Below are 23,057 nucleotides of genomic sequence, written 5' to 3' on the forward strand. Positions count from 1 at the left end.
AGCAAACATTTATTAAGCACTGTGTCAGACACTGGACTAAATGCTTTGGATACAAATCCAGGATAAACTGGTCCCTGCTCTCAAGGAGGCTACAGTATGATAGAAGAGGCCACATGTATGTAAGTGGGTACAGCCAAGATACATGCAGAGTAGCTGGAAGGGAATCCAAGTCGGGCAGGCCCTAGCAGCTGGAGGGGGACCATGAAAGGCCTCTCAAGGAAGGTGGCATTTAAGGGGAGTCTTGAGAGAAGCTAAGAGGTAAAGTTCACGAAGGAGAATATTCTGGGCACAGGACAGCCAGCAGACAGCCTGTGTGTAGGGGGAGCACCCAGTCATTGTCTTGTAGAGTACATAGAGGGTGGTGAAGTGTCTGATGTCAGGGAGGCTAGAGAGACCAGGTTATGAAGGCCTTTAGATGCCAGGCTGAATTGTTATTTTAGCCTGGAATTGGAAGCCACTAGACTGAGTCTGAAGGCAGCTATGTGGCTTAATAGATAGAGCAGTGGGCCTGGAGTGAGGAAGACCTGAGTTCAAATTGGGTTTCAGATACTTCCTAGGTAGGTTGCCCTTAGGCAAATCACTTCAACCTGTGTACCTCAGTTTCCTCCTCTGTAAAATGAGCTGGAGAAGGAAATAGCAAACCGCTCCAGTATCTTTGCCAAGAAAACTCCAAATGGGGTCAGAAAGTCAGACAAGACAGAAATGACTCCACCAGAATAAGAAGACTTTGGGGGTGAGGGTGGCGAGTGGTGCCATAAGCACACTTGTGCTTTAAAAAATCATTTTGGTGGGGGCAGCTGGCTCAGTGGATTGAGAGTCAGGCCTAGAGACGGGAGGTCCTGGGTTCGAATCCGGCCTCAGACACTTCCCAGCTGTGTGACCCTGGGCAAGTCACTTGACCCCCATTGCCTACCCTTACCACTCTTCTGCCTTGGAACCAATACACAGAAGTTAAGGGTTTAAAATAAAAAAATAAAATAAAAATAAAAATAAAAAATAAAAATAAAATAAAATAAAATAAAAATAAAAAATCATTTTGGCCACATGGATTGGAGTGGGGAGAGACATGGCTCAGGAAGACCAAAGAGGAAACAGTTGCCATAACTTAGGCAAGAAACTGTGGGAGCCCAGACAAAGGAAGGAGTTTGTGATGTCAAAATGACAAGATCTGGCAGTGGGTTCAATGCCAGCACGTAGCAGGGTCACTCAATAAGTATTTACTGAATTGATGCAAGTGAGGAACAGAGGACAGAGAGCTTGAACCCTTTGGTGCCTGGGAGGACCATGGTGGTGCCCTCCACACCCTTGAATGTTCAGACATTGGCGTGGCTGGGGAGGGAAGATCACAAGTTCTGTTTTAGCCTCATTGCTTCAGGACGCCTAGCTCACATCCAGCCAGAGACGTCCAGAAGATAGCTGGTGCTTGGGAGAAAGGCCAGAGTGGGTAAGAGCAAGGTGGCCGCAGGGGAGGCTCCAAAGCCCAGAAAGAGTTTGAGTGCTGTCGGCCGGCCCAGACTAGCATTGTACACTTCTTGGGTTCCTGGAGGTGTTACGTACCATTACTGCAGGAGCTCCATAGTCAAGTCAACAAAAATGTATTTAATATCAGCTGTGTGCCAGGACGCCAAGCTCCCCTAGTGTTTGAGGGGCCCAGAGGGACCTATTGATAACCCTCCCTGTCATGGCCGATGATTGCTTGTCCTGGGTTTGCTTGTGGGTCCGTTAAATGGAGGGGGAGGGTCTTTCCATTCCTTCAGCTCATAACTGGCTGGCCAGTGGCTCTGTGCTGGTGGACAGGGAGCCCAGTAGGCCCTGAGCACAGGCCCTGGCCTGATCTGCTTTGAAGGTCTCCAGGATTCTACATGCTGCTGCTATCTAATCATCTGCTAGCCAGACAGAACTTCCTTTCTCTATTTTAAACAGGATGGTTGTAAGAGGGGAAGTTTTCATGTGTGTGTGTGTGTGTGTGTGTGTCCAGAAGACCAGTTTTCCCTAATTTCTTTTTGATTTTATTGCCTGCTCAGATCTGGCTAATTGGCCCCACTTGGCCTTGAGCAGTTAGGGAAAAGCGAAAGATTCATAATCCCTTTTTCTTTGGGAGGCTCCATCTGCTCCCATATTCTCCATTAGTTGTAATGTGCTGAGCAGCCTGGCCATAAAGAATATTTCTCTGGAGCTTCCAGAGCCAGCCCAGGCCTCAGTAGCCCTCCAGGTAGGCACTTTCCCTACCTAGCAGGCAGAAAGGCAGGAGGCCCGACTCCAGCAGACCAGCCTGCCTCAGAGCCTCTTTTCTTTTTTCTGATGGAGTGTATTTGCTCTCACTAGGCCAGAAGACTTAGTTTCTTTTGGGGCTTTGGCTTTGCATCCACCGGATTAGTTGGGAGCACTCCCTGCCCTTGCTGGGGATGGGTGGACCCTCCCAGGGTCATGGGTATCCCTTGTCAGGGCCAGTAGAGTTGAGACCCAAGTTAGCCCCATAGAGGAGCTTCCTGAACCAGGAGTCCTGACTCACTTAGGCCTTGAAAGTCGCTGATTAGGATATTTGTCAGTAACATTCAGGAAAAGTTCCCCAAAGCATAGCGTTTCCCCCCAGAAACTAGAACTGCTGTGAAAAATCTGTGCTGTGAGATAGACCCTAGAACTGTGAGTAATCCTTGGTTCTGTTCCCACCTCCCTGGAGCTTGCCCTTCTCTACAGATGACAGCAGTGAGGCCTTTGGTGCTGGGAAATGATTTGCCCCAGCTGCAGCTGAATTTTGCCCTACCTTTTGCTGAGTAGACAGACCCGAGCTTCCCTGAGGACTGATGGAACCCTCCTGTCCCTGAGCCAGAGATGGCAGGGATCTTTGTGCCCGTAGGCTCATCTCTACCTTGCAGAGGGGCTAGCTGTGCTGGAGATGATCTACTACATGTGTCAGCAGCAGGCACAGCCCGTGGGATCCCAGTCCAGTCATGTTGGGCTTTAGTAACTTGAGTGGGATAGAGCACTGGGCCTAGAGTTGGAAAACCTCAGAACAGATCCAGCCTCAAGATACTTCCTAGCTATGTGACCCTGGGAGAGTCACTTTCCCTCTATCTGCCTTGACCTCCTTATCTGTGAAATAGGGACAATGATAGCACCTACGTCTCGTGTCTCTTGTGAAGATCAAATGAGATCATATTTGTAAAGTGCTTAGCACAGTGCCTGGCACATGGTAAGTGCTGCAAAAGTGCTTGTTTCCTTCCTTCCACGGGGCCCTCTGCAAGTTGTGGCCCATAGGGATTATTCCTGAGGCGGATACTACATGAGTTTACCTCACCCCATGAAATAACTTTTGGGTTGTTTGATTGGCATGGCACCAAATAGGTAAATTGATTTAGGTAGAATTGTCTTTTTTATCCTATTGGCTCAACCTAACTATGGGCAATTCGTGTTCTGCCAGGTGTTTAGATCTGACTTTATTTATGTGAAAAGTGATATGTAGTTTGATCATATAGTTTCTAGCTTTGTCAAGAGTTTATGAACAAAAGACCTCCGTGAACTGATGCAGAGTGAAATAAGCAGAACCTGGAAAACATCTACACAGTAACTGCAATATTGTGGAATGATCAAATGTGAGAGACTCTGCTACTCTCAGCAATACAATGACCCAGGACAATTCTGAGGGACTTATGACAAAGAATGCTATCCCCCTCCAGAGAAAGGACTATTGGAGTCAGAATGCACATGAAAACATGATTTTTCAATGGTTTACTTGGGTATGTGTTTTGCATGATAATACATATATAGCCCAGATTGAATTGCTTGTCAGCTCTGGGAGAGAGGAGGGAAGAAAGGAGAGAGACAGGTTGGATCATATAACTTTGGAAATTTTATGTGGAAATTTGTTATTAAAATAAAAAATTTAAATTAAAAAAAATTTATCAGCAATCTCAGTTGAAGGAATTGAAATTAGGTTCAGGAGGTTTGACGATTCCGTTCAATTATATAAGCATTCGTGAGTGTTTATGACATGCCAAGCACTTTGCTAGGAACCAGAGATACAAATCCACAGAGGAAAAGAAGCTCAAGAAAACAACAGGATGTGAACAGAAATAGTGAAGGAGCAGGTTTTAAGGGAAGAGGGTGAGTTCCTGAAGGCCACTGACCACACGGCCCTTCGATGAGTTCTAACTCCAGCAAGGACACATTAGTAAAAATAAGATGCGGGGGCAGCTGGGTAGCTCAGTGGATTGAGAGTCAGGCCTAGAGACGGGAGGTTCTGGGTTCAAATCTGGACTCAGACAATTCCCAGCTGTGTGGCCCTGGGCAAGTCACTTGACCCCCATTGCCCTCCCTTACCACTCTTCCAACTAAGAGCCAATACACAGAAGTTAAGGGTTTAAAAATAAATTTAAAAAAAAAATAAGATGCTGAGAGACCCTTCTGTGCAAAGATCTGGCTTTATTGTGACAGAAAAATCACAGGCCCAAAGGTCCCCCAGTTCAAAACCTCTATCCTGACCCTTGACATTGAGAGGTTTTTAAAGGCAAAAAGAGGAGCTTACAGAGTTGGGGTGATGACTTGCAGGGATCCCTCTTGACCTGAGTAATAGTGACTTATAGGTCACAGACAGATCAGAACATTCTGACTCGGGCTTCTTCACAAGTCATTCTGACATAGTACATCCTAACCGCTATGTGTCTCCCTATCTCTCCCCTTCCCCCCCCACCAGCCCTCTGAAGGCTCCTGTCCTCCATGATCTCTGAGAGGGCTTCTCGTCCCTGTGGCCTCACAGGAATTAGTTTGCTATAAAGTACATTATAAAATAGATTCAGATACCTAGGATTGACAGAGTAACCCACTTCTGATTAACATGGTAACACACACTTCAAATTACTATAACGATACACTTATTTGAAATTATAACTTGGATATTACCCTGGAACTGCATTTTTTTTTTAAACCCTCACCTTCTGACTTGGAATCAATACTGGGAATTGGCTCCAAGGCAGAAGAGTGGTAAGGGTGGGCAATGGAGGTTAAGTGACTTGCCCAGGGTCACACAGCTAGGAAGAATCTGAGGCCGGATTTGAACCCAGGACCTCCCGTCTCTAGGGCTGGCTCTCAATCCACTGAGCTACCCAGCTGCCCCCTAGGAAATGCATTCTTAATGTGGTTATGTACACAGATTCTTGTCTGGGACGGAATTCTTATTAGAACATCACAGTTACAATTTAAAAAATCACCCTCCATGCACTGATTAAGCTATTAGTGATTGCTTTTCTGGTTACATTTGATGGGAGAAACAGTAAGTACCTATTAGATGGAATAAATACAAGGAAGGTGGGTGCACTAGTGGGAAAGGATTTGTAGACGGTGGTGCTTGAGCAGCAGTTGGATGGAAGACGGCATTCTCTGAGGCTACCATATTGCCTGGGATTGCTAACACCTCAGAAGAACCGAGTTGAATCTGGACTGATCTTGATAGCAAATAAGGTGCTGGAGAACTCCACAATGGAGACTCTTCACCACAATGGGTCTTCTTGGACTTTAACCAGCATTTCATATTGTCACCCATTGGGGCAGCAAAGTGGTGCAGCGGAGAGAGCATCAGGCCTGAATTTAGGAATACTCTTATTCCTGAATTAGATACTTCCTAGCTCTGTGACCCTGGGCAAGTCATATAGTCCCATTTGCCTCAGTTTCTTCATCTGTAAAATGAGCTGGAGAAGGAAATGGCAAAGTACTCCAGGATCTTTGCCAAGAAAATCCCAAATGGGGTCGTGATGAGTTGGACACAAATGGAATGACTGAACAACAGCAATTCTAGGCATGGGAGATAGCTAGGCCATGAGTGTCCTCATGTTAGAGGAATAGCAAGAAGGGCCCAGGACACTGGATCCCAGAGTGTACAGAGGGGAGTAAAGTGTAAGAAGAGTGAACAGGTAGATTGTGAAGGGCTTTTAATGCCAAATGGAGAATTTTCTGTTTGATCCTGGAGGTACCAAGTAATGGCGAGCCCTGGGGTCTGGCCTGCTCTTTGGGAAGTTCTTTGGCAGCTGGTGGAGGAAGGACGGGAACCGAGGGAGACTTGAGGCAGAGACTGCCTAGCAGTATTCTAGGTGTTAGACAATGAGGGTTGCGCTGAGGTGGCAGCTGCTGAGAGGAGAGAAGGGGCAGATGGGAGGCATGTTTTGAAGATAGAAACTAAAAGACTCGGCAACCAGTTGACCATGTGAGAAAAGTAAGAGTGTCACGTTAAGGATGGCCCAGACTCTTCCTATTCTGTGGTGAGCCTCTGTGACTGCAGAATAGAGAAGAGGGCTTAGGGACAAAGATGGACCTAAGAAGAGCAGCCGTTCCCTTCAGAGGAGTGAACGGATTTTCCTCCTCCCTTTCTGTCATTCCCACCTGAGCTTTGGTTACGTGGAAGTACGGAGTGGTGCTGTCTGGGAGGGCCATCTAGGGGGTCCACAGGCTGAGGCTGGTCTCATAAAAGTGAGGGTCCCTCATTCTCCACTCCTCTACCCACCCTGAGCCAAATCTCTTGTCTTTTTTTTTTTTTTTTAAATCCTTATCTTCCATCTTAGAATCAATACTGTGTATTGGTCCTAAAGCAGAAGAGCAGTAAGGACTAGGCAATGGGGGTTAAGTGACTAGCCCAGGGTCACAAAGCTAGGAAGTATCTAGGGCCATATTTGAACTGAGGACCTCCCATCTCCAGGCCTTGGACATGAGCCTCCTTGCTGGCCCCTCCAAATTTCTTCTTGCCTAGTAAGGCTCTTGTCCAGTCCTCAGATCTGCTCCCTCTTCTCTGAGGCTGAATCTTTTTCCTGTGCTCTCGGTGTTTCAGGAAGGCGAAAATAATGACAAGTTCTTCACTCACCCCAAGAATGCCCATGCTCTGGCTGCCTACCTTTTTGTCCACAACCACCTGTTCTACCTGATGGAGCTGACCACGGCTTTGCTCCTGCTGCTGCTCTCTCTCTGCGAGGCTCCTGCTGTCCCTGCTCTCCGACTTGGCATTTACGTGAGTGCCCTCGGCGGTCCTGGGATCTGGGCAAAGGGGCACCGGGGCTGGGGAAGGCATTGCTTTCTCTTTCTAGGACACAGAAAGGTCTGAAAAGAGCAAGAAAATGAATGGCCAGTCAGAGAAAGGTTATTTTTAACTCTCTGGACCCCTTGTCCACCTCATGCCTCAGAATAGGTAGATGTCCAGGAGGCTTTATTGGTAAGAAGAGGCCCGGATTTAGAGAGGTTGTAGCCATTGTGGCTTTAAGGGAATCAGGACCTAAAGAAATATCCCTGAGGCCTAATCACTGTTCCATTAGCCCTACTCCATGCCCTTGTCATCATAGCTTACTTAGCTTTGGAAACCCAAGCCGGCCTGGACCTCTGATCTCGAGCCCATCTGCCTCGGGGTTGGAGCTAACTCCCTGTTCTTCCCAAGCGAGGGAAACGAAAGGGGGCAGTGGGGGGTGGACAAATGCGGGCAGCAGCATGGCAGTGCAGGCATCTTATCATCTCCCAAGGGATAAACGGGAACATTGGGGAGATTCGGCACTCAGAAAAGTGGCATTCATTTTCAGTATAAAAAAGTGTTCCTGGGAGCTCTCTCTGTCCTCCTCCCCCATACTGTCCCCTGGTCGAAGAAGTGAAATCTCTTAGGAGTTCAAACCGCCGTTAGCAGTGGAACCACGTTCTTCTAGGTTGTCAGCCAGGTCCCATTTGCCCCCGATCCAGTCTTACCTAAATCCTTTCAGAGAAAAATAGTTGAACAAATAATACATCCTTAGCTTAGTGGTAGTCCCAGCTTCAAAGTGTCTGTCATAGCTCTACTGAGTTCGTGTTTGGATGGAACAGGAAGATCTCCACTCCCTAGACTGTCCCCAGGTTTTAGAATCCTGGGACTTGGAGCTGGAAGAGAAAGACTAGGGATTGGCTGATCAATACCCCACCTATCTGCCTTTTTACCTAGAAAAGCAACAAAACTTGCCTTAGTTCCCCCAAGTAGTAAGTGGCAGAGGCAGGATTTGGACTTGGTCCTTCTGCCTCAGCCTCCAGCGTTCTTTCCTTCCACAACACTGCCGCTGCCTAGGGTTGTCCTCACTCTGGGCCCCTGGCACATCTGCCCAAATCCTCACTGTGCCCTTTGGGTAAGTTACAGGTGCACGCCACCCTGGAGCTGTTTGCCCTTATGGTGGTGGTCTTTGAGCTGTGCATGAAGATGCGATGGCTGGGCTTCCACACCTTCATCCGGCATAAGCGTACCATGGTCAAGGTAAAGCTTCTGTTTTTCTGCCTCCCCTCCATTCACCCTCACCATCACCCTTGACTCTTTTTTTTTTTTTTTTTTTAAACCCTAACCCTCTGTCTTGGAGTCAATACTGTGTATTGGTTCTAAGGCAGAAGAGTGGTAAGGGCTAGGCAATGGGGGTCAAGTGACTTGCCCAGGATCACACAGCTGGGAAGTGTCTGAGGCCAGATTTGAACCTAGGACCTCCTGTCTCTAGGACTGACTCTCAATCCACTGAGCTACCCAGCTGCCCCCACCCTTGACTTTTAAATACTGGCTTCATTTCTCTTTTTGTTTTTTAAACCTTTACCTTCTGTCTTAGAAGGTAACCTTCTAAATACAATACTATGTATTGGTTCTAAGGCAATGGAGCAGTGAGGGCTAGGCATTGGGGGTGAAGTGACTTACCCAGGGTCACACAGCTAGGAAGGATCTGAAACCAGATTTGAATCCAAGACCTCTCATTGCTAGGCCTGGCTTTCAATCCACTGAGCCACCTAACTGCCTCCTCCCTGTTTCACTTTTACAGGGATTATTTATCACTGAGAATCCCTTTGCTTTAGTCCTCTATAGAGTCCTATGGGACATTTAATTCTAGAATGCTTGGTGACGGACGAGAGAGGGACATACACGCTCTCACTCTCTCAGTGAGGCCCTCTGAGGCCAAGGAGACCCAGTAGATCAAGGGCAGAACTGGGACTGAACACTGAGTCTCTTGGTTCCAAATCCAGGGCTTACACAAGGCCACATCCAGATGCATTTGAGCAGATAGAGAAGAAGATGGGGTCTGTCAGCAGTCCAGCTTAGAGATGACAAGGGCCTGATTTCACATGCTGGAATGGGAATAGAAAGTAAGAGAGGGCCGGGAGAGAAAATCAGAGAAGAGAGAGAGGGAGGGAATGAGGGAAGAGAGAAAGAAAGAGGGGGACAGAGAGACAGAGACAGAGATGAGAGAACAAAAGGATGAGAGGATGAGAGAGAGGGCAAGGAGAGCAAGAGGGAGAGAGAGAAAGGAAGGGAGTGAAAGGATGAAGGGGAGAGAGAGGAAAGAAAGAAGAGGGGGGAAGAGATCAAGGTAGAAGGGGAGAGACAGAAGAGAGCAAAAGGATGAGAGAAAAAGCAAGGGGAGCAAGAGGGAGAGAGGGGAAAAAAGAGGGACGAAGGAAGGAGAAAGAGAGGGAGAGAAATAAGAGAGTGAAAAGATGAGAGGGTGGGTGACAGCAGAGAGAGAAGGGGAGGGAGGGAAAGAGAGGGAAGGAGAGAAGGTCAGGCTGACAACCTGACAGCTTAGTAGCTATGAGGGCTGAAGGGGGAAAGCTGATTACTCCAGGATTCTGAGCCTGGACTTTTGAGTAGAAACAGTGAAGGAAAGGGCTTTAGCAGAACATGCTGAGTCTCTGGAGGCTGCCATCTGCATACCCTTCCTCCTTCCCCCTTCAGGCTAATGATAGCCTGAACCAAAAGAAAGCCAAGATATCATCTCAGCTTCTGAGATATTTACAGTCTAGTTGAGAGGAGGAAATGTGCACAGGTGACACAGGGCATGTGAGGGAGGCCCAGAATTCATGATAGAGACTGATAGTGCTGTGGGAATTCAGAGAAAGAGTGATGGGAGGCAGGGTACTCCAGGGAGTACATTGGACTTGGCTGTGAGATCTAGGTTTAAAGTCCGGTTCTGCCCTTTCGTGGCTGTGTGGCCTTGGTATGGGCCTCATTTATAACATGGACTTAGTATTGCAATCCTCACCTCACAGAGTTATGAGCAAGGCTCTGTGTGATCCATAAAGCACCATAGAAGCGTGTGCTGCTGCTGTTAACAAATACCCCTCCCTTTCTCAGTTTGGGAAGGGGCAGTCAGGGACGGCTTCATTGAGGGAAGTCGAGAAAGTGGGCCTCCGAGCACAACTCCAATTTGGACAGCCCTCCAGGAGGCCCATTCAGAAAGTGACCCCACAACTCCTGCCCATTCCATGGCTGTTTTAAGTTATGAGACTTGGCAGTGGTGAGAAGGCTTTCCTTGTACTTCCCCCACATCCTCGGCTTCCTTGTTCCCTCTGGGTCTCTGCCTTAGGAGCAGTTGTACCAGGAAAAGTGCCCATGAGTCCTCTGGACCAGACTCAGCAGCATTTGTTTCTGAAGGCCTCAGGGCCTTCCACAAGATGATTTAGATGGTCCAGCTTCACTTGGCCTCCTTCCCCACAGACTGTAGTGCTGCTGGTCCAGTTTGTCGAAGCCATCGTGGTGCTGGTTCGTCAGACATCGCACGTGCGGGTGACCCGGGCCCTACGCTGCATCTTCTTGGTAGATTGCCGATACTGCGGTGCTGTCCGTCGGTGAGGAGGAGGCAAAGGGGATGGGAGGGCTTGGGGTGTTGAGCATGCTTCAGCTAAATAATTGATCTTGGATTTTATATGTGTGTGTATACATACACATACATACATTCTGTTGTTTATCTCTCTGTCTCTTGTCTATCTCTTTTTTCTCTTCTATCTTTTTTCTCTCTCTCCTTCCTTTCTTGCCTCTCCTGTCCATCTCTCTTGTCTTTCTCTTTCTCTGTCTTTCTCTCTCCTATTTCTCTTCTTCTATCTCTCTCCCTTTCCCTTCTATCTCTCTCATCCACCTTTCTCTTTTTCCTGTATCTCTTCTCTCTCTCTTCTGTCTCTCTCTCTTTTCTCTCTTTTCTATCTCCCTTTGTCTCTCTCTCTCTCTCCCTTTGTCTGTCTGTCTGTCTGTCTGTCTGTCTGTCTCTCTCTCTCTCTCTCCTGTCTCTTTTCTCTTCTGTCTAGCTCCCTCTTTTTCTGCCTTGCCTGCCCTCCCCAGGGGTCCTACCATGTGACCCTCCCATCATCATTTCTTTCTTCCTAGCAACCTGCGGCAGATCTTCCAGTCTCTCCCTCCCTTCATCGACATCCTCCTCCTGCTACTCTTCTTCATGGTGATCTTTGCCATCTTGGGTGAGTTCCCTCTCTCTCTCAGTGGCCCCAAAATGCACCTCTGTCTGCCTTCACGTTGTTTGGTCACCTGAACTTCTTGATAAGTCTTGGCCTTGGTGTAGAATTCAGGGTTTATCTAGTAACTGCTTCTGAGCACTGAGAGTGAATAGACAGACAGGGCTTTGTGCCCTCTATGGACTCAGGCTTTGCTTAGGGTGAAGCTCTCATTAGACATCTGGGAAAACAGAGAGGCCCAGGACGGGGGAAATGACCTTCCTGGGCCACACACTGATGCACTAATGGGGCTGGGAATAAACCCCAAGTGTCTGGATCCTTGGGCCAGGCTTTAGGTCCCTTCCACTAGTTTCCTGGCTTCTCTCTCCTCAGCATGGGAAGCTCTGGGTCTCTCCTCTTGTCCACTTACCTTCCCTCTAGCCTATTATTGAACTTGGCTCTGACTTCCTCAAGAAGAAATCTTGAGGGATCAGGAGAGAGTTATGCTCCACCTCAGCCCACTGCTGTTGGAGCCAGGCCTTGTGGGTCATGGGGAGGAGGGGGAGAAAACCAGAGAGATTCCTGGGATCTGATCTAAGCCAGCCTTTGACTCCTTTGGGTTTCTCACCTGGCTGCCAGACATCTGAGCCCATTTTGTGTGTTGTTTCTTCCATCTCCTAGGATTTTATTTGTTCTCCCCAAATTCCTCGGACCCGGTAAGTGACGACGGATGGGTGTGTGTTTTTCTCAAGGTCTCTTCCCTTAGCCAAGGCAGCCAGGTGGTCACAGTCACACGTTAGCTTGTGTCAGAGGAACCAGACTGTCTATGGGGCTCCATCAGTTCTTCCCCAATCGTTTATTAAGCACTAAACTGTGCTGCAGGCACTGTGCGGAGCATGCCAGGATAAGTGGCCTGCCTGCAAGGAACTTACATTGTATTAGAGACAGATGCATGTGTAAATATGTGCAGAATAAATCCACCGGCAGCATTTACAGATCACTAGAAAGTAGTTAAATCAACCCAAAGAACTGCCCCTTTTACCTTGGAAGCCCGAAGTTTGGAGTAGGCCAGAGAGCCAGCCTCTAATTGGGGATTCTGTCTCTGTGGATGCCAGTAGCCTTAGTGTGGCTGGGAGGGCCAGGAGGAGATGTCTGAATGGCTTAGAGGCCTGGGTTCCCACTTCAGCCTGCCCTGGGGGTGGGCAGCAAGGGGCAGGGCCAGCGTGAGCATGCAGGAAGAGAGAGGAGAGGGATTCCTGTCCCTTGGCCTCTTCAGTCACATGTCCTTGCTTGCAGGCCTCGCCTTGGGCCTTCTCCTTAGACTCTCTTCCTTCCTTGGCAGTACTTTAGCACCTTGGAAAACAGCATTGTCAGCCTCTTCGTCCTGCTCACCACAGCTAAGTAAGTGGGCTCGGGCTTGGGCTGCCCCCTCCTCCTCCCCAGACAGACGGCCAAGCTTGTGTCGGCAGCATCTTGGTGTCTGCCACGGTCGTTTCTTCCCAGAAAACCTCCTGGCTTACCCAGTCCAAGCTCCCTGTGTCCCTTCCTGCTGGAGTGACTTAGCAATTGTTCTCCCAGCCCTTTGGCTCTGAGGGGGCAGGGGCCGAACTAGCTCTTTTCCCAAGAGACTCTCACCCTTGCAGTGTCCCTGTAGGGGGAGTGGGAGGCACTCCGGCTATGGCATGAGTCTGTATTTTACTGAATTCTTGCTAGGAAGGCAGCCTGGGCTCTGGTGTTAGTTAGGGAAGCCTTCCTCCTCCCCCCACTGCATGTGAGCTCCCCAGAGCCCTTTTTGTGTCTTTACCTTAAGAATTAAAGGTAGTGAGAAAAGGGTGAGGTTCCGAGCACTGGGCCTGGGGCTCCTCTAAAGGTGGCCAGGCTTTAAGTTAAATCCGTGTTCCTAGGGAGGGAGAGAGGAAATGCTTAGCGAGAAGCAGACAGGGTGCTGGAGGTTCAGCTGTCTCCACGGCCCCCAGTGGTCAGCCTACTTAGGACAGAGCCTAACTCCCTCTAACTCTGTTGGGGCTCACAGCTTCCCAGATGTCATGATGCCCTCGTACTCACGGAGCCCCTGGTCCTGCGTCTTCTTCATCGTGTACCTCTCCATCGAGCTGTACTTCATCATGAACTTGGTGAGTAGGCAGCGAGGAGTCCTGACCATCTCTGCTCCAGCCTTGCGGCAGGCCGGAGCCTCAAGGGGAGAGGGGGAGAGAGCTACAAAAGTATAAGGTGCAGACCTCCCTTCCACAGTCAGAGGGACCTCAAAGACTGACCGGTCCCATCTGTCAGTTCAGAGGAGGAAACAGGCACAGACTTGCTCCTGGTCACAGCAGTGACACAGCCAGGATCGAAGCCCAGGCCTTGTCCCGTGGACCTAACCTGGGTGCAGTGTGGCGAGCAAGGGAGAGTGGGATGAGAATGAAGTGTGGAGTTGTGGGATGGAGAAAGTCGGCCAGGGTGGGGGTGGCTCATGGTGGAACGTTACCAGTTCAGCTCAGCAAGTATTGATGACGTGTCTGTGGGCAAAGTACTGCCAAATGCTGGAGATACAACTGTAAAAGCCTAACGGTCGCTGCCCCCCACACATGCGCACACACAGTAAACTTCAGATAGTCGGGGGAAGGAGGGAGCCCTAGATCAGCACCATGGGTGGCGGTGCCGAGGAAGTCGTGCCTGTTTAGCCCCCCTACCTTGAAGGCAAGGATGGTTTCTGGGCTGCGAGTAGATGGCCTTGGTGCCTGCCCTGAGGCCGGACATCTGGCTGATCTGGAGATAGCTTGAAGGTCAGCATGGTGGGCAGAGAGGACATGAGATGGGGCTTCAGAACTTAAACCCTCCTGGTGGGCAGAGCGAGATTGTGCTGTATCTGAAATGTCAGATAGACTCAAGAATCTGGGTCTGATGCTGGAGACAGTGGGGAGTCCCTGAAAGCTCTTGAGGTGGAGAGGATCTGGCCAGACCTGTCCCTGAAGGCTACCAGATAGATGAGGACCAAGCCTGGCAGCAGCAGGGGGGATGAAGTCCTGAGCCAGCCTGTGGAACAAGGGGAGAGTTGGGGCTGGATGTCATGGGGGCGGAATAGATGAGATAAAGGCAAGTGGTTGGCTATGGAGCGTGAGGGAGAGAGGGCAGACTCAGGGAGGCCTTGGAGACTGCATCTCTGGTGGGTCCAGTTATTAAGTAGAGGTACGGCACGATGTGATTAATAATGAGTTTTTAGTCTCAGGACTTAAACTTCATAAAGTCCCCCCACCCCCAGAATAACAAGTTTAGAGAGAATATGGTCAGTATGACCTGAAGGTGATGGATGAGCCAATGAGCAAATGGATACTGACAGCCTTCCCAGAACTGAAGCAGGAAGATTTAGGTTAGACCTTGGAAAGGACTTCCCAGTAGCAAGACTGGGAAGAGAGCCGGTGGTGGGAGGCTCTCCTGATTGTGGAGACATTCAAACCCTGTATTAGCAGGACCCTCAGGGAGAACTGGAGAAGGGCTCTGCAGAAGGATGGGTGAGGAGATCCTTGGAGCATGCCAGGGTTCCAGGCCTTGTTTGTTGCTTTTTTTTTTTTCCTTTTTGAGAAGCAGCAAGGCTCTTACTTAGCGGATGAGCCTCAGTTTCCTCATCTGTAAAATAGAGATCTTTGTCCTACCTACTTCACCCCAGGAGAAACCTCTTTGTAAAATTTCAGATGCCCGATAACCCGAATCGTTGTTCTTCCACAGCTCCTGGCTGTCGTGTTCGACACATTCAATGACATCGAGAAACGCAAGTTCAAGTCTCTGTTGCTTCACAAGCGCACGGCCATCCAGCACGCGTACGGCCTGCTCATCAGCCAGCGGGTACGGGAGGGAGGCAGACACAGGAGTACGTTCTCACATACCCAGAGGCACGAGCCCAGTGGCGGAGCTCCTGGCAGTGAGAGTGCAGGCAGCATTCACTTCCCCAGAGGGAAGGCCGCTCCAGGGATTGGGTTATTGAGGAAACCAAAGATGTCAGAGTTGGAAAGGCCCCACGAGGGCTCTCCTCCCACCTCCTCGGTTTAGAGATGAGTCCTGGCCCTGGGAGAGGTTTGCCCAGCATCGCAGTCTCTGTACATAGATAAAAAGTGGTGAATGGCTAAGCCAGGCCTCCTGGTTTTGCGAGGACCACCAGAGCGGCCCTGGGGGGAGGGGTTTCTGTGTCCATGCTTATGGGCTCTCTGTGTCCGCCCCTTCCCTCATCCTTCGCAGAGGCCCTCTGGGATCTCCTTCCGGCAGTTTGAAGGCTTAATGCGGTTTTACAAGCCCCGGATGGGGGCTCGGGAGCGCTATCTCACCTTCAAAGCTCTGAATCAAAGCAGCACCCCTCTGCTCAGGTAGGACTTTACCTTTTGGACCCTTGAGTGGACAGAAGCAATGAAAGGAGGCAAGAGGGTCGGGGGGAATAGTAGATGGGAAGTGGTAAGTGGGGGAAGGCCTGAAGCTCTGGGCCCAAAGTCTGGCTTGGCCACTTCCTAGCCTTCCCCAGGTAACCGGGTAGCCTTGTGTAAGTTCCTTAGCTTGTCTGTGCCTGTGTCTCCTCATCTGCAAAATGAAAGGGTTGGACCACATGCCCTTTAAGGTCCCTCCAGCTCTAAAACTACCATCCTAAGTGAATGGCCAAGAAGAGGGAGGCGTCACTTCCCAGGAAAGCCCCAGCCACAAGGCCCTGAGGCCTGGAATGAACAGCAGGATCCTCCAGAGTGAGGGCCTGAGAAGGGCCCCGCCTAGAAGAGGAGCTAGGCCCTAGGGAGGGCAGCCTCCCCCACCACTGCATGCTGACTGTGCTTGGGGCTGGCAACATCCTGGTGATGTTTCCCTCTGAATGTGACCCAGATATAAAGGGATCCAGACATTCCCAGAGGTTTGTTTACATTACCCGGAAAGAACAAATTGACTTAAGTGTAAGCAGCCTCCAGCCCTGCCAAGACCTTCCTCGTAAGTGCTCTCTTGAGGGTGAGGATACATGCCCTTCTGGGTCGAATAAATAGTCACTTAGAGATTCTGACCCATTCCCTGGCCCAAGGACAGAAGTTGTCCATCAGAGCTCTTTCAGGAGTGTTGGGAGCTCACGATCATGACTCCAGGTGCTCAGAGATGTGGCTCTGGTGTTTTCAAGGAATGGCCTTTAGGGATGAATGACCACAGCTGAAGGTCATGGATCTAGGAACCCTTCTGCTTTCTTGGAGATATTGGTGGATCCCTTTGGAGGAGAAGGCAGCTTAATGGAGAAGATTGAGTTTGGAGTTAGTGGACCTGGGTTCAAATCCCAGTCTTTCTCTCTGTTATTTGCATGATCTTGGCCAAGGCATCTTCTCTTTCCTTGGCCTCAGTCTCTTTTACTGTCCAACGAAGACATTGGACTTTGATGGCCTGTAAGTTCCCTTCCAGCTCTAAATCTGGGATCTTAGGCTGCGTCCTCCTGAAATCATCCATTCTCCATCATTTTGAGGGGGCCTCCATAATTGTCCCCAGCCAGCCAAGCTCTGAAGCTTTTCCTTCAGAGGTGGGAAAAACAGCCAGGGCTGGAAACTGGAGAGTCCCTGGGGCTTGTAACTTGCCTTCTCTTCCCTTTTGTCTCTGACAGTCTGAAGGATTTTTATGATATCTATGAAGTTGTTGCCTTAAAATGGAAGGTGAGTGCACTTCATCCTAAGAAGGTCTTGGGAGCAGGGAAGAAGATGGGAGATACTCAGGAGCTGTAGGACTTTACCCTTAAGGGCTGCCAGGGGCACCATTGCCTTTTATGGCCCCACAGAATGGGACTCATTGAAGCCAGACACCTAAGGTTCAATTGCTCTGCAAGTTAAATGAGGGGAGGGAGGGAGGAAGAAAGGGAAAGAGGAAGGGAGAGAAGAAAAGAAGGATGAAAGAAGGGAGAGAAAAAGAAACAAGAGAAGAAAGAAAGGAACGGTGAGAGGGAGGAAGGGGAGAAAGGAAGAAGAAAAGAGAAGAGTGGTTTTCACATAGCTTTCCAGGATGGTGTCAGTTGTGGTCCTCACTGTTTATTCTTGTCTGTTTTCTGGGCTCAGGCAAAACGCAATAAAGAACACTGGTTCGATGAGCTTCCCCGCACGGCCTTCCTCATTTTCAAAGGTAAATTCCTCAATGTACACAGTGACTCTTAACAGAAAGGAAAAAACAGAATGAGATTGAATGCTTTGGAATGATATTAACCACTTTGGGCCCTTTTTGGGATAGTTGCTGAGAAGATGCACCCCACCTTTCTCAGACTTGGGGGCTAGAGGGAGTGAGATGCTATGCCTGCCATGTATGGTGGATGGGCTCATTGGCTTTACTGAGCTGCTTTTTGCCTTCCCTCGTTCCAGAGGACGATTCTTGGTAAGGGGAATACTTGGAAATGAGGATGACTTGAAAACAGCTCAATAAAAATGATGGAGGGTCGGGTTTGGGGTTTTGGTTTTGTAAACGCTTAGTTTCTGACTGGCCATTATCTGAGAATCCGATGAGGATACAAGATCTGACTCCCTGGGGCAGGGGCCCTTGCCCTTGTGGCTCCTCCTTGGCCCCTGTGTTACTGTTCACTATAACCAAGAGGAGACCAGAAGGCAACAAATGGAACTCTTTAACAGAGATGGCACACACACACACACACACACACACACACACACACACACACACACACACACCTCTCTGTTCTGCCCATGAATTGTCCACTGGTTGATGCTAAGTATCTACTGTGAACTCAGTGGCAGGTTTTGTGCCTTCCCAAGAAGCATTTTTTTGTTTATTTTATATTTAATTATGTAAACAAAACCCAGATCTTCCTTCGGGTGGTTGACAAGGTAGTCCTTGTCCTATTCTCGTCAAAGCAGAAATGTAGGTCAGGAAGTGGCGTGTGAAGCCAGCTGGTATGTGGTACCTTGGGAAGTGCCATGGTGGCTAGGGCCACTTTTTTTGTCCCTGGATAATGAGCTTTCTGGCCAAGTCTGTAAGGCATGAACAGTGGGAAAATAGGGAAGGCTCGTGGAGATGGAAGCCAAGACTCTTTAGGCCCCAACACTGACCGAATAAAGCTATAGTTGGCACGTCCAGAATAAGCCCTTTTCATTTCCACCACCAGTCTTGACATTTCCCGAGAGGAGGCTGAGCACACTAGTATGGATGGACTTGGGATGAGAGTAGACACCATTTTTGACTTAATATTCTTCTTTTCCGTTAGGCATTAACATCCTAGTGAAATCCAAAGGCTTCCAGTATTTCATGTGTAAGTATCTCCTGGGCATGCTGCAAAACTTCCTGCTGAATTCCTCTCCTGTCCGGTGGGATTGCAGGGTGAAGGGCGGCATAGTGGCCTGCCTGCTTCTCTTTCACAGTCATTAGTGCACTGAATTTCCCTGGACCAGACTCACTCTAATGTTTGGCCCTCGACTCTAAGATCTGCTCTTTTCATTGTCCTAGCAGTGACCTACAGTGTTAAGGGAGGTCGGGAGCCCAGTGTCCTTCCTCCACACGGGGTATTCGAGAAGGGAGCAGAGCAGGCCCCAAACGTTAGAAACAGGGCCTGGGAAAGGATCGCCTGTGCAGTGGGGGGTGAGCGGGTGTGACGGTGCTGCTGCTGGCGTTCCCTGGGGCTGCTTCGCTCAGTCTTAGAATGTCTGGGGAGTGTCCCAGGGACCTCCATCTGGGACCTGTAGTGAAGTCAATAAACTTGTGCCCCGTTTCTCCCTCTGCTCCCCCGCGGGCCTTCGTTTCCAGATGTGGTGGTAGCCGTCAACGGTATATGGATCCTCGTGGAAACTTTCATGCTGAAAGGTCAGTACCAGCTGGGTGCTTAGCCGTGGCCTAATCATGGTCTGGCCTGATCCCTGAGGGCTCCCTCTCTCTGCTTTGCAGGCGGAAACTTCTTCTCCAAAAACGTGCCCTGGAGTTACATTGTCTTCCTCACCAGTGAGTTCTCAGGGTCATGAGAAGCCAAGGAAGGCTTCCTGGTGGTGGGGAGGGCTTCGGTTGCAATTAGAAACTCATTCATCTTCTGCCTTGGAACTCCATACTTGGTTTTAATTCTAAGACAGAAAGTAAGGGCTTAAAAAAAAAAAAAGAATCATCCTACTCTAAGAACAATTGTCACCTCCTAGTAAAAGGAAAAAAGTTGGCTCCCTCCTGGGGTCCCAAGGCATTGGATATTCTTTTTTTTTTTTTTTAAACCCTTAACTTCTGTGTATTGGTTCCTAGGTGGAAGAGTGGTAAGGGTGGGCAATGGGGGTCAAGTGACTTGCCCAGGGTCACACAGCTGGGAAGTGTCTGAGGCCAGATTCGAACCCAGGACCTCCTGTCTCTAGGCCTGGCTCTCAATCCACTGAGCTACCCAGCTGCCCCTGCATTGGATATTCTAAATAGAAGCAAGTTGAGCATGTAATCGATGGTTCCTGATTTATTGCTAGCTAGCTGTGTGACCACAGGCCAGTCACTTCTGGTCCCCGGGCCTCCGGCTCTACTTTAAGAGGAAAGGATTGGATTAGAGGGTTTTTTAAGTCTTTCCTAGTGTTCACAACATGCTGTGATTCTGGTTGTCAGGGGAGCATCTGATTTTGAACTTCACTTCTCTACAAGGGGAGCTTTGGCTCACCCTGCCCTGAGAGACATGCTAATACAGTGTGGAAGCTGCTGAAGCTACACTGCATTGTATTTGGACTGAGATAGAGCATCAGAGAGGAAACTGAGCCAGCCTGGGCTTCAGGATTCCAGATGAGGATATTGTGGGGAGAGCCGGGATATGTCAGTGCCAAGGTAGACTCAGTGGCTTTGGAGGTCCTTCCCAACCCTGTATTTCTCTTTACAGTCTATGGGGTGGAACTGCTCCTGAAGACCACAGGTTTGGGGCCTGTGGAATATCTCACCTCTGGATGGAACCTGTAAGTGAGAGAGAGGGAGGGAAGGAGGTGGGAAGGAAGGGCTGGTGGAGGGCAGTGACTCAGGCCCTTGCTTGGTCGATCCTGCTACTGCTGCTGACTTTGCTTGTGGCTCAGAGCTCTCATACCTGACTGCCCCTCATAGGCTAGGCTCCCAGAATCCTTCATCCAACTGGGAGAGGCCTAATAGCCTTCTCCCCAGCTAACGAGGACACTGTACAGTCTCCCTTGAGGAGGCCAGGAGGGATGGGAAGGACCTGGATCCCTCTCCCAGTACTGCCTCCCTCCCTCATGGGGTGCTTGAGGGACAAGAATGAGGGCTAAGATTCAGGAGGAAGTGCTGGGGAGTGAGAGGCACGGTTTTGGTTATTTCCATGCCACACGTGTCCGTGGAGACACCAGAAAGTGTCTCGGGGTTTTCTGATCCTGGGGGAAGCCTTCTAGGAGCCTTTTGTAACTCCCTTGGGGAGTTGTGGCCACTGAACAACCTCTGGGGGCTGCCCTGGGGTCAGTCTTCCCCGGATCAGATGGGGTGCAGTGCCGTCTAACCTCACCCATGGCCAGGAAGGCTTCTTCAGGCTTCTTCCTAACAGTCAGAGAGTATCCATCGTATACACAAACCAGACTTCTCCTTTAGGACTCGCAGACCCTAAGTCTGTGCCGTGACCAAGTCAGTTGTTGAAGCCATACAGGCAGCGGGTTTGATGTCAGCTGAATGGGGGGCTGGCTGGGTTCGCTGCTGAGCCGCCTCTGCTTGTTTGTATTGTTGGCCAGGGAACTTGAATCTGGGATTCAGGGTCAGGATACATGAGCTCTCGCTTCTTCCCTCCTCTTTAGTTTTGACTTCTCCGTAACGGCATTCGCCTTCCTGGGACTCTTAGCCTTGGCTTTCAACATGGAGCCCTTCTACTTCATTGTGGTCCTGCGCCCACTCCAGCTCCTGAGGTGATGAGCTCTGGGAAGTGTGGGGGGCAGAGGCAGCAGGTTGGGGCAGTACAGCTCATGGGAGCAGGCAGAGGACTCCCTTGATCCCATCTGGGAGCTGAGCAGGGATGGGCATGGAGGCCAGCAACCATATTCCTAAGGACTCCTTTTCCTGGAACAAATGGCCATTGGAGAAGGGCTTATGCTGACCCTGTTCACGTATAAGTGATTCAGGGAGATTATTCTTGCCCGAATCGTTCCCTTCCCTTGTCTTTCCTACTGAAGGTTTGCGGCTCAGGCTCCCTGCGATCATTTGACAGCCTTGGAAACAGTTCTTAGCTTGGCTGAACTTTGAGATGGTGTCAGCTACAGTCAACCTCCCTATCACAAGGCAGCCCATTCTCCAAGCCTAAAGGCTGAGGTCTTTTTGTATCAATAAACCCAAGGTCTCCTTTTGAATGATGATTGCTTAAACCCCCGTACCTTCACCCTCTCCTCCGTCTTCCCCTGCCCTGAGAGAAGGACACAGAGTTGTGGGATGCACGTGTACGTCACTCTGCTTAGGCCTTGTTTGGAGAGGAGGCTAGCCATGAAAGAGGAGCCAGCCCTAGCCCTTCTGGGCAGTTTGGCAAACCCCTACTGCCGGGCCCTGCCTTTATTGCTCAAGGAGACTCCCAGTCCCTGCCCTCCTGGGCTCATGGGCAATACAGTGAGGAAGACGCAGAAAGAACTTCCACTTATGTATCCATGCCCCTTAACCCATTTCCAGGCTTGGCTCCAGGCAAAACGCGATTGGCTGGCATAAGTTTGCGGTGAGGTTCAGGGTTCTTCCAGCATCTCTGACTGGTCTTGGACTCACTTGCTAATCTCTCAGGCCCACAGTTGAGTTGGGAAGAGGAAGTTATAATCAACAAACACATTTAGAGTTCTTCTGCTTGTCGCTGGGGGGCACAAATGTGAAAAGGAACACAGCCTCAGTCTTGAGGGGTCCACAGTCTGGTGGAGGAAGGAGGCAGGGCTGATCAGGGATTCTGAGCATCCTTGATGAAGGGCTCTTTCCAGCCCCCCAGCCCAGCCTGTGGCTGCTGTCATCCCTCAAGCGCAGGCGCCCTTCACCTCCGGTGTCCTGGACCCCTGAAGCAGCCTGGTGAAGCCTGGGGATCCCTGCTCACAACCGTGACTTTAAATGGAAAGACATAACACAGAATTATGAAAGAAACTAATTCTATTGAAATGCAGTTATGAAAATATTAAAAGCTCCAACTTTATAGATGGCCCCATCCCCTTCAGAAATATTGGTCTGTGGCCCCCCCCTCCCCCTGATAATCTTTGCCTGGGAATCTCACTGGGGCTGAGCCTTGATTCTCCCCAAATCCCCAGCCTTTGAAGTCTCTAGTTTGTACCAAAGATCCATCCTCCTCGGTCCCTTCTCCACAGAGATGAGAAATGAGGGAGATGTGGTAAACTGAGGCAACATTTCACCATGGGCCTAAAAATAATTCATTCTCTCTGTGTCTCTCAGGTTGTTTAAGTTGAAAAAGAGGTACAGGAATGTGCTGGACACCATGTTTGAGCTGCTCCCTCGCATGGCCAGGTACTGTATCCTCTGCCACATGCTCAGACCAAGGGGGCAGGGGTGAGAGGGCTGGAGTCAGGGAGGTGGAGGGGATGTAGTCCAGCAGAGTCCACCCCTGCCGTGTGCCATCTCGCACCTGGCACCACGGTAGCAGACCCCCTCCTTTCTCTGCCCAGTCTCCCAAGGCTGCCAGGGTCGGAGGGAGGGGCATGGTGGTGTTGGCAGCCAGAGCAGGCAGTTTACCCAGCAGTCAGGGTGACTCTTTCCAGCTCAGTGAGGAGGGAATAGCTGGCCTTGCCTACCCTTCTCCAAGTCACCGTGTGGCCTTTTTCTGTCTCCTAGCCTGGGCCTCACCCTGCTCATTTTTTACTACTCCTTTGCCATCGTGGGCATGGAGTTCTTCTGTGGAATTCTCTACCCCAACTGCTGCAAGTGAGTATGTGGGGGTACCCCGGCAATAGCCGAGGCTGTCACTCTATGGG

The 23,057-nt window shown here is 50.0% G+C and overlaps 1 protein-coding gene across 1 annotated transcript in view; it reads left to right on the top strand.

Annotated features, from left to right (window-relative positions):
- Positions 1–23,057, top strand: part of TPCN1 (two pore segment channel 1) — a 52,105-nt gene that overhangs the window by 22,119 nt on the left and 6,929 nt on the right. The window contains exons 3-20 of the mRNA XM_044673676.1: positions 6,815–6,991; positions 8,129–8,242; positions 10,460–10,590; positions 11,123–11,211; positions 11,866–11,900; positions 12,527–12,585; positions 13,217–13,316; positions 14,908–15,024; positions 15,415–15,539; positions 16,790–16,838; positions 17,235–17,298; positions 18,386–18,430; positions 18,922–18,978; positions 19,060–19,113; positions 20,006–20,078; positions 20,913–21,020; positions 22,522–22,593; positions 22,918–23,007. Of these exons, the coding sequence (XP_044529611.1) occupies positions 6,815–6,991; positions 8,129–8,242; positions 10,460–10,590; positions 11,123–11,211; positions 11,866–11,900; positions 12,527–12,585; positions 13,217–13,316; positions 14,908–15,024; positions 15,415–15,539; positions 16,790–16,838; positions 17,235–17,298; positions 18,386–18,430; positions 18,922–18,978; positions 19,060–19,113; positions 20,006–20,078; positions 20,913–21,020; positions 22,522–22,593; positions 22,918–23,007 (1,559 nt within the window). The remainder of the gene's footprint in view (positions 1–6,814; positions 6,992–8,128; positions 8,243–10,459; positions 10,591–11,122; positions 11,212–11,865; positions 11,901–12,526; positions 12,586–13,216; positions 13,317–14,907; positions 15,025–15,414; positions 15,540–16,789; positions 16,839–17,234; positions 17,299–18,385; positions 18,431–18,921; positions 18,979–19,059; positions 19,114–20,005; positions 20,079–20,912; positions 21,021–22,521; positions 22,594–22,917; positions 23,008–23,057) is intronic.

Source organism: Gracilinanus agilis, chromosome 1 (assembly GCF_016433145.1).
Source record: "Gracilinanus agilis isolate LMUSP501 chromosome 1, AgileGrace, whole genome shotgun sequence".
NCBI lineage: Eukaryota > Metazoa > Chordata > Mammalia > Didelphimorphia > Didelphidae > Gracilinanus > Gracilinanus agilis.